Consider the following 10,965-nt stretch of genomic DNA (forward strand, 5'->3'; position numbering starts at 1 on the left):
TCTTGCATCCTTTGTTAAACACATTGGGTGGTAATTATGTGTAATTGTGTATTCCTGGACATAATATCTCAGGTGATGAGCTTACCCTTTTTATCCTTTTATCATTTTATTTCTTTCCTTTCAACATCCGCTTCACTTTTCTTGTTCTCTAACATTTAGGGGTGGACATCATGTGTCATGTCATATTATTTTGTGTTTGTGTCAGAAGTTTTTTCAATCATAACTTGACCTGTTTAACTTTTAGTGTTGTCGTATTGTGTCACATTAGTGTTCCATATCATAAATAACATACCCTAATCCACTAATTTCGTGTTGGGTTCATGTCTTGTTATCTTGTCTTTTTATAAACTTCCACCCCACATCGCATCGTGTTAGAGTTCTATCAACTCTAACTTGATCAATTTAACTTTTTGTGTCGAAAATTTCCACCCCTGTTAATAATATTGCTCTTTAGACAAACATTATCCGATTTCGATTTTTCCTTTCCCACAAAAAAAAAAAAAAAGAATCCGGCAAGTGGGTCGATTTTCCAGGACGTTAATGGCGCGACGTGGTGCAAAGGGGGATGTTCACGTGCATCCTTCATCTCCCACATAAACCGGCCTCAGCATCTCCAGAAAATTAACCCATTGGATATCTACACGGTATACCAATCTTATCCATTTCTCTCTCTCCTCTCTCTCATCCTTCAAACAAAAATTGTGGACCTACTATTTCCCATGATATTTATTTTTAAGGCCCAACCATTGGATCCACATTCGTAGAGACCCATTTCAAGGGAACAACTTTTTTTTTGGTCAAAGCGGAAAATTCTAGGGGAACTTCTAAAATCCCCATGTCCCATTTATATTTTTCCTTCCTTTTCGTTTCTTATCCTTGTGGTTACCTTTTCCGCTCTCTCTCTCTCTCTCTCTCTCTCTCCTTTAAGCAAGCAACTCGCCTTCCAATATTTCCTTGTAAAAAGATAATCAAAACCCATCAGTAGTTTTCAAGGGTACCGGATCGATCCAAGAAATTCGTGTTCTTTGGATCCCCTCGATTTCTGGGTTCAATTAAAGATTTGAATTTTGATAGGGGTTTGTGTTGAGCAGTGGAATTGAAAATGGCGAAGGCTGTGATGAGCAAGACCTGTACGTTCTCGTCCTCTTGTTCTTCGATTCAACATCACAATAATGGGGTCTCTTCCTTTCCGGTTGAATCAGCCATGGTTTCTTCTGGAATGGAGTTTCCTTCTCTGAAGATTGCAACTTTTTCCAGGAAAGGGAATACCAGACTTTCTCCTCCTTCTCCTCTTTATGCACAGGTCTGTAAATACCTCATCAATTCTTCCTCTAACCCTTTTTTTTCCAGCCCTCTTGGGTTCAATATGTGTGTATACGTCTGACTGTTTGTATTAATCCGTAATTAATTAGGGGGTTTGGTTAAGTTATGCATAAAATTACTCTCCCGTCCCGATTTATTTGTCTCTTTTCACTATTTAGGACCTTCAACAAAATTGTCTATATGTTTCAATCTATAATAAATTTTATATGTAATATGGATCTTGTTTGATAGATCTCGATTAGTTCTATAATATGATATTTTTGAAATTATATAAAATATTTGTGAGATATAGAAATGTTTGATAGATCTCGATTAGTTCTATAATATGATATTTTTGAAATTATATAAAATATTTGTGAGATATAGACACCAGTGCGAAGATCTTATTTTTTCTGATCATTTTATCGAGAAGAATCATAATTAATTTTTAACTGTAAAGTTCTCATTAGGCGGCACTTAAAAAATTAAGTACTCTAATTTTCAATCTGTTGAACAGGTGCGAAGATCTTATCCCTCTAATTATTTTATTCTAAAGGGTCATAATTAATTTTTGACTCTAGAACTCTCATTAGTTAGCCCCCTAAGATAGCCTTAGGGTTGACTAATGAGAGCTTTAGAGTCAAATTAATTATGGTTCTTCAGGATGAAATGATCAGGAAAATAAGATCTTCGCACTGGTCCAAACAAATTAAAAATTAGAGCACTTAACTTTTTTTACTTAGCTTTCCACCAAACAGAGCCTTTTGCCATTTCCCTTGCAGCACCAAAACGGTGATGTTTTGAGTCACTACAAAAGTCACCACAAGCCCCCCGAGTCCCTGTTCTGTTGGGTTCGGTTCGGTTTATTCATTCTCTTCGTGACAAGAAATTTGCGTTAGATAATGGGGTTAATTTGTTTTACTCCAATTGGGTATTTAATTACGAAGAGATCAATTTATCATGATGATATTTACTCCTGTTTTTTGTGTTTGGAATATAACTTTCTTCTTATTGGGTTTTTCTTTTCAAACGACATAAAGTTTCCATTTTTTTTTCCCTTTTTGAGTAGAATAGACAGAGTTGTAGTAAGTGATTGAGTTTTGGATATTTTGCACAGATGGCCACAGGTCTTATTGGGAAAGCTCAAAAATGGTGGGAGAAAGGGCTTCAACCAAATATGAAAGAAATAAATGGTGCCGGAGATCTTGTGGAATCCCTATTGAATGCTGGGGACAAACTGGTGGTTGTTGAATTCTTCTCTCCTGGCTGCGGTGGTTGCAAAGCCCTTCATCCCAAGGTCATTAATCCCTCATTTACCTTTACAGTTAGATTTTAATTATGATCTTTCAATTGGAATTCTCAGACTGAGCAAGCAAAATGTATTAGCTTAGTTCAGGAAGATGTAATGGCCCCTTTGGATAGTGAGAAAGGATGAGAAATAAGAAAAAAGGATGAATCATTATTGGTTCATTTGGTTTCGGACCAAAAATTACGCCAGTTCCTTTCTTTTCTCTCTTTCTCACAATCCAAATAAGAATTATGTTTTGTTGTTTCTCCGAAGCCTCACATGGTAACTAAATGTGAGTGCGTTTGTTGTCCTTGGACCTGCAGATGTGTCAAATTGCAGAGATGAACCCGGAAGTGCAGTTTCTGCAGGTGAACTACGAGGAGCACAAATCCATGTGTTACTCGCTGAATGTCCATGTTCTCCCCTTCTTCCGTTTCTACAGAGGTGCTCATGGTCGTCTTTGTAGCTTTAGCTGCACGAATGCCACGGTTAGTTCTCATGCTCCTCTCTCCTTTAGCTCTTATACTTATTTGTTCTTTACATTTGCAATAAATTTTGTACGAGATGTCATGTGTTTTGTTTTCATTATCTAGCCATCTTGTTCCCCAACTCCCATGCCGAGGGGGGGTGGTGGGGGGAATACGAAATAGAACAGTATCTGATGGGGGAGACAAACAAAAGCCCTAAACAAGAACTACACTATCACGAAGCAGTGACTTTTGGCATTTTTAATAATTGGGATCTGAAACAACCTTTGTTTCCTACTCCATTTTTCTCCTTAGCATAACCTTTCCCTTGTTATGACCCTGGTTTTGTTGTTCCATTTGTTACCGGAAATAACTTCGTGCACATTGAACCCCTTCTTTTAGGTTTTCTTGGTAAGGAGTTTCTAGTTATTACAAGATCAATGTTTCAAAACCTGGTTGTTATTAACTTATTAGGCACTTGATTTCACCTATTGCTGCACTATGATCTATTTTTAGACAGATTACATGCGGATAAACCTTTAGGACCATTCATAGGTTTTTCAATTTGACAAGGATTCCATGGTTTCTTTTTGTGGTTCGCTCAATTGTAATATTGCTTTCTAAAGCATTGCTGATATGGTGGTGATTTCGCAGATCAAGAAATTCAGAGATGCATTGGCGAAGCATAGCCCAGATCGTTGCAGCCTGGGACCACCGAAAGGGCTCGATGAGAAAGAACTGCTAGCGCTTGCAGCCAACAAAGATCTCTCCTTCAATTACACACCCAAGCCAGAGCAACCATTGCTTGTTCCTACCCAAGAAGAGATCGTCCTAGCTGAAAAATCACCAGTTCCAATGCCGGCTTCTCTTGCAGAGGGAGAACCTCCACTATCTCTTCCTCTGCCGCTTCCATTGCCAATTACTTCAATTGCAGCTCAACATAAAAACTTGGTCACATCGGGAAGGTAATGAAGAGAGGACTATTCCAACCGGTGGCACATTTGCTTTTGTACAAATTTATTTTGGTGCTTTGGTCTTTTACCTGTAAAAAATCTTGAAGAACTAATTAGTATGAAGTATGTCAAATGTATGCGTTTGGTCCCCAGTTGAGTTTAAGGCTTCAGGATATATTTTTGTTTGGATCCAAGCCTGCGAGGTGCTGGGAACCCTTATAGGAGAGTGAGTAACTAGTAGCTATGTAATGTTTCCTTTTTCTTTGTTGGCTGTTTGTAAAGTGATTTTGTATCAACTGGTTACAGCTTTCTTGGTAGCAGAAGCTTGTTCCTGTTTTTTATTTGAAGCTTGTGTTACATCCTTCTCTCTGGAGGCTGTAAGTTGGATTATTTTCCTTACCCTCGTATAGTCATACTTGTATCGATGGTTACAGAAATATCTCTGTTGGCTTCAAGAAAAGTAATTAGATACTCCCGAAGTACTATGTGTCGTTTACGTGATGTATTGATATGAAATTAGGGATGCCTGCATATGAAATGCGACACATTTTTTCTCTCTAAATAACGCCTCTAACGATATCGAACGAAGCTCATTTTTTATAGAGATCTTAAACGACATATTTAGAACAAAATGAGCGGCTCCGATCATCTTAGTGCAACCCGAGCCGGGAGAAAATGGCATCTGTGCACAGCTGCTGTGCACATAGCACTGCTCGAGTGCACCGTGTGAAAATGTCTATTTCTACATGGTACTCCTGGAGTATTGATGCATAGCTCCATAAGCCTTGAATAAATAAGTTGGGACTAATCTAAAGTTCGAAACTTCTTACGATCGAGTATCAATTTTTATAGAGCTAGTTCGTAATAGATTTTGTCTAGATTTTAATTGGGCTTTTACTAGGGCTTTTTTTTTTTTTTTATCGGCAAAAAAATTATATTATTAAAAACTTGATACAGGTACATAAAGGAAAAAAAACCTAAACCATGATATTAGATACATGGAATAGGGAAAGGAAAAAGACTTCCAATAGAGCATTGGAAGAGAGGAAAAAACAAAAGGCCAAAAACAGCTGGCCAGAAAAAATCTACCTAAGAAAATATCCTACACCAAATAAGAAATCACATCAAAACTGGAAAATCTTCCGAGCAACAAAAGCAGATTCGTGATCCCAAAACATCACCAGAATGGTAAGACAAAAAGGAGCACTATTACAAGCAAACAAAACTGATCCATCTTGAGCAATTGCTGTCATTTCAGTAGGCAAAGAAATTGGACCGTTTCAGCATTTTCTTCTGGATCAGTACTCCAAATATCTCTTAGCCCTCCCAAAGATGGGAGTTGAAAAAAGAGAACATTGCAGATCCTTCAGAGAGAGAAATCGACACCTAATATAAGGAGCCTCTGTAATCCGAGCCACCTTAACAGCACAGGAATGGAAAAAACAGACAGCTCCAACAACTTGAAAACATAGTTGAAAACACCCCGTGGTTTAGGAAAGACCACCTGACCTCATAGCCTTCCCATAGAGGGAGTTGATATGAGGATGACACCGGCAGCAATTCTAAGGTCTCACGTTTTACTAGTGAATGGTGGTTCCTAGATTAGGATTTTGCTCAATTCTAAGGTTTCACGTTTTATCAATTCTTTTATTTGAAGTTACTGAAGATTTGTCTAGTCGTTAATTTCAAAATTTTATGATTAATCGAGGTGCGCAACATCTGGTTATGAGTTGTGGGTGAAAGTGAAAGTGGGAGTGTTGCTTTCTGGGTTGGGTTGTGGGGGTGATGAAAGAACAAAAGAGGTGGTGGAACGCGGTAGTTGATAATCGGACGTAAATGATGCCGGATGAGATAAGGGGTACCCCACCACATCCGAATGCATACGTGGAGAGAAGAATTCAATCATGAAGAGGAAGATGGGACAGATGGCCCAATGGCACTCAACCCGGTGGTTGGAAGAAAGAAAGGAAGAAAGCGATTGATTGGGCATTGGAGAGAATAGGCCTCACCATGCCATCTGCCCCTTGCTTTATGGACTGAAACAACCCCCTTCTTCCTCGAAAATCCACGGGGTGCTCCAGAGTCTTTTTCACCATATGTTACTTAGATACGGGGACATATTTTGTTGACCATAAGGGCCTCATCTCGAATTCCAAATACACGATCCAAATCATGTATTTGTAGAATTCAACGCCCAGAACTATTGGTAAGAAGATCACGTCGGTCGGATATTATTAGCTCAACATACAAATCAAAATACTATGTTGTGAATTTTTAATTTGTATCTTATTTCCCGGAGACGGAGATATGCTGTGCTAGCCATACGAGCCTCATCTTGAATTCAAAAACATGATCCAAATTGTGTATTTGTAGAAATCAACGACGAGAACTATTGGTAAGAAAATCAAGTTGATTGGACATCATTAGCTCAACATTCAAATCAAAATATGATGTTACTTGAATTTTTTTGAATCTTATTAGGTCATTACGGAATAAAAATATGATTCGCTTATTAAGTTGATATTTATTGACTTGATTTTTTACAAAGTTGTTAATTGCAGTCTATAAAACAAACGGTTCAAATCATGTTTTCAAGATCAAGACAAGGCCACTATAATCGGCACAGCCAGGACCTGCCTTGAAATTCTCGGGGCCTAACTCTAATTTGTAAAACTGGGCCCTATGTTTTCTTTTTAAAAAATAGAATAAAACTATCCTCCAAATGATAGTTTGGTTAGTCCCATATTTTGTTTTTTTTTTCATAATTTGTTTCGTTGTTTCGATTAAAATAGTTTTGCTCATATTATTTTTGCACCAAGCAAAAAAATATCCATTTCAAACTGTGAGGGAAAAAAAATATTCTTATGGAGAAGGAAAAGTGAGCGGGAAATTCCTGGCCGGTCCCATAATTTACATGGGGTTCCATGCAAACCCTTTTTTAAAGTGCTATACCATCTAGACCATTTTTGAAGATGCTTTTACTATTTTGCCCCTATCACTTTTCATATCCCAAGAATTCACACCCCTTTGTAAAATTCACATCTTTGCAGAATTCACATCCTTAAAATTCACATCTTTTCATACCCCAAGAATTCACACCCCCAACATTTCACACCCCTCAAAATTCACACCCCTGATAATTCATACCTCTTTGCAAGAATTCACACATCTTTGGAAGAATTTACACTCATTTGCACTATTCACACCCTAAAAATTCAAATATTTAAAAAAAAGACACAATTCGCACCCAACGAAGAATTCGCACGTTTTGAAAAAGACACAATTAACATCCAAATGAAAAATTCACACATTCAAAAAAGACAAAATTCACATCCCATCCACACTTTTCACATCCCCAAATTAAGAATTCACACACACAATTTACACCTAAATTCTCTTTGCTTTCAAAGGCCAATAGAACGTGGCCAAACTCTCTCCTCTTCATCTCTCTCTAAGATACTAGGGAAAAAAATCGAACCATAACTCACTAAAATGGTTGGTGAGGCCGAATGCAGAGAGAGGAGAGAGAAGGCCGAACGGCGGCGCCGGGAACCATGACGGCCGTTACAAGGGGGTGAGGATGAGGAAATGGGGGAAGTGGGTGGCGGAGGTGCGGCAACCGAACAGCCGCGACAGGATCTGGCTGGGGTCATACCGGACAGTGGAGGAGGCTGCCCGGGCCTACGACACCGCCGCCTTCTGCCTCTGCTGGCCGTCGGCGATGCTCAATTTCTCGGATTGTCCACCGGACATTCCGGACGCGGTCGAACTGTCACGGTCACAGATCCAGGTGGTGGCGTTGAGGCACGCGCGAAGGGCGGCGGAGGAGGAAGGGGAGTCGGGTGGTGGTGGTGCGGTGGGGACATCGTAGGCGAGTTTTCCGGCGGCGGCGGAGGTGTTTTATGTCGGAGAGTTTAGTGGTGGTTAATTTGGTGGTGGCGAGTTGATGACGGCAAGAGATGAAGAAGGGTTTGTGGGAAGGATAGATGAGAGGAGAGGCGAGACTATTGGGGGTATTTTGAGTACCTCACTTAAAACAAGATTTACATGGGTAGGATTTGACATTGGGTGGGGTTGGACGGGAGCAGGAAGACAAAACAGGACCGGCCTGAAAGAACCCCACTCTATTGCATCTTATCAATAAACCTTGCATCTTATCAATAAACCATGAAAAAAGAAAAGAAAAAGAGGAGCTAAGGGCACGTGGACCCCTCAAATTTTAAATAATGTGTCATGTGTGTACTTTTGTAGATATCTCAAAAACTATAAATGCCTTGTTTTTTTTGTTATTTGAAAAGAATTTTAAAAAAAATTCTCCCTAGATTCTTTTTACTTTTAATATTTCTCTCTCTATCTCTCTCCACTTATTACCCTACTATTTTTTTAAAAAAATTTCAAAACACAAACCAAACACAGTATAATGTTTCAAATTTTATTTTTATAGTATTCATTCTTCGAATTTAAAGGATGAAGAAGATTCTTTCAAATTCATCAATCAAATTCTCATGTGAGTTGTCAAAGTACATTTCTAGTTCCAAAGGTAAAAGATCTGCTAAAAAATACCCTTTAAGACGCATATAAAAGTGCACAAACACATGAACACTGCTCATATGAATTACGGTGGGCGTGGATTGCCAACTCAATGCAAGGGTTTCTTCATTTTTTGTGTGTGTCGCTAAAAAAAACCTGACTTGTCTCTCCAGCTGAGTTTAAATTTCGTTAGTGTCTATAAAGTAATAAAATTTTGAACTCAAAAGAGAGCTTTGATCAATGCCTTTTCCTCTGAGGATCGAGAAAGCTTGGAGTTTCTATTATGCACCTGGTTTTTGCTCCTTTCATTCTGACATGCTGCTAATTGTGCTGTCTGATCGAGTGCCAATACTTAGGTGTTTGAGTACTGTCTCTGCTGTTGAGGATATGTGATCCTTAGTTGTTATATATGCTGTACTGCTTTTGTTCTCTCTCTATGGCTTAGTGTAGCTTCTTCTTTCTTTCTGTTTCCGGCCTACTGTTTTTGGCCGTTTCTTTTCCACGTTTCTGTCTTTCAATGCTTTATCGGAAGTTCTCTCTCTTTCCCTATCCCATGTATCAATCTCATGGTTTAGGTTTTTCTTTTTTTTCTTGATGTACCCTTATCGATTAAGTTTCCAATAAAACTATTTTCGCTGATTAAAAAGAAAAAAAGAGAGCTTTGATACGGTCTGTTTTCGTTCGCAAAGATGAATGAATAGTCGTGCATATATGCTAGGTTTCCAATCACCTCATCTCACAAAATCAGCCACTTCCTTTATCCTTATTTTGGAGGACGTGGCCCATAGTCTCGGCTTGTGACATTGGGCCGAACCAAATCTTGGAGTACTCATTCAATTAACCAAATGGTCCTCCATGATACATTAATAGCCCCTTTGCCTGCCCAAGTGAGAAAGGAAAAGAAAGAGAGTGCTCTCTCTTATTAGTGAGAGAAGAAAAAAAAAAGGGGTGGTTTTTCACCAACCCATCCAAATACACGTGAGAAATCAAACTCTCACTCCCATCTCCGGCAATTGGTCTCTTCTTCGGGGACCTGAAACTCTCATCTTTCTTCTCTGGCGACCTGGAACTCTCCTCTCTCTTCTCCGGCGACCACACAACCACTGGTCCGACAACAAAAAGATGCCGTCGTAGCCTGCACGCGTTGCCAGAAGTTGAGCAAGTGAGATCTATTTTCACTCACGCTCATCACTTGCCTCTCTCTTCTCATTTCTCATGGAATCGCGCCAAAAGTGGCGAGAAACAAAAACTTTCTTTGAGGGGGCTCTCGTCTCCTACCCTTCCTCACCCTCTCTTGACTTGTGGATCATCCAATCAGAAGAGAGATTGAGTTCTCTCTTCTTCCCTTTTCTTTTCTCCAAAAATCGCTCAATCCAAACGAGCTGTAACTGATCCTTATTTTTATACGAGTAATTATTCAGGGCTCTGCATCGTCACCTGATGCTCCAGTGACCTTCTCCACATGTGGTGGAAAAGGCCTCCCGACTGTGCCCAAGAGCAAACAATAATTTCTCTGTTTTTACCTTTTCCAATTTGTCGAAAGTTAAAAAAGAACAAGTTGTGGTTACTCCATTTTAAATCAACTCTCTCTGCGGATCAAAAAAATCAACTCTCTCTCTCTCTCTCTCTCTCTCTCTCTCTCTCTCTTCCCTTTGGATTCTTGTTGATCATAATAAGACAATCTCTTTTTTTTTTTCCCGAAATCGAGACAAATGCCCGGCTTATTTCGGGAAACTCACTTTTACTATATGCTTCCTCCGTCCCTAAATAAGTGTTCGGCGCGTAAAATTAGACTTTACAAAACATGCATATTTTTTATTAAAAAATTTAATTTTTTTTACAATCTAATAAAACTTATTGTTATCTATTGATTTGTGAAAAAAAATTATTTTTTTTAACGAAACAAATGTTTCTTTTTTAAGGCCTAATTTTGCGTATCGGACACTTATTTAGGGACGGAGGGAGTATGAGTTTTCGGATGGTGAATTCTTGCCCTGGAGTGAAAATATTTAGAAAGCGAGAGGGGAAAAGTAGTAGGGATTAGGAGAGAGAAAATATACATGCAAGATTTGTGAATCTCAATTAACTACCCATTTTATATAGAAAAGAAAAGAGATTTTCAATTAAGGACCAGAGACTTTCTCTTAATTAGATATTAGTTTCACAGAGAAAACACAATAATCTGATAATTCTCTCCTCCATTGCATCCTCCCCAACAAGCACAATAACAATTTACGAAGCTTCCCTTGAACTTCTTCTTCTTCTTCTTCCATTAACCAAATAAGAACAGCTTCAATTCGATCTTGCGTTTTCAACAAGTAATCCAGTTAGTAATATTCGTTTTTTCTTATCAGAAAAATTAAGAACATGAATTAAGGAACAAAAAAACAGTACCGTATTGCGCATAAAATATGTGAGTTATTTG

General features: G+C 38.7%; 2 protein-coding genes across 2 annotated transcripts; both read left to right on the forward strand.

Annotated features, from left to right (window-relative positions):
- The first annotated feature begins 628 nt into the window (after positions 1 to 628).
- On the forward strand, positions 629 to 4,349 carry LOC131324402 (thioredoxin-like 1-1, chloroplastic). Its single transcript, XM_058356355.1, has 4 exons — positions 629 to 1,303; positions 2,420 to 2,599; positions 2,914 to 3,078; positions 3,712 to 4,349. Exons 1-4 carry the CDS (start codon positions 1,103 to 1,105, stop codon positions 4,024 to 4,026), a joined length of 861 nt encoding a protein of 286 aa, XP_058212338.1. The 5' UTR covers positions 629 to 1,102; the 3' UTR covers positions 4,027 to 4,349.
- Positions 4,350 to 7,313: 2,964 nt separating this feature from the next.
- On the forward strand, positions 7,314 to 8,066 carry LOC131324403 (ethylene-responsive transcription factor ERF016-like). Its single transcript, XM_058356356.1, has one exon. It carries the CDS (start codon positions 7,591 to 7,593, stop codon positions 7,879 to 7,881), a length of 291 nt encoding a protein of 96 aa, XP_058212339.1. The 5' UTR covers positions 7,314 to 7,590; the 3' UTR covers positions 7,882 to 8,066.
- The last annotated feature ends 2,899 nt before the right edge of the window (positions 8,067 to 10,965 follow it).

The sequence above is a fragment of the Rhododendron vialii genome, chromosome 4a, assembly GCF_030253575.1.
Source record: "Rhododendron vialii isolate Sample 1 chromosome 4a, ASM3025357v1".
Lineage (NCBI taxonomy): Eukaryota > Viridiplantae > Streptophyta > Magnoliopsida > Ericales > Ericaceae > Rhododendron > Rhododendron vialii.

Excerpts from the sequence above, each read along its gene's own strand:
- LOC131324403 (XM_058356356.1), top strand. The coding sequence starts at position 7,591 with ATGAGGAAATGGGGGAAGTGGGTGGCGGAGGTGCGGCAACCGAACAGC.
- LOC131324402 (XM_058356355.1), top strand. The coding sequence starts at position 1,103 with ATGGCGAAGGCTGTGATGAGCAAGACCTGTACGTTCTCGTCCTCTTGT. Across the intron at positions 2,600-2,913 it reads GCAAAGCCCTTCATCCCAAG|ATGTGTCAAATTGCAGAGAT; the intron begins GTCATTAATCCC and ends TTGGACCTGCAG. Across the intron at positions 3,079-3,711 it reads TTAGCTGCACGAATGCCACG|ATCAAGAAATTCAGAGATGC; the intron begins GTTAGTTCTCAT and ends GTGATTTCGCAG.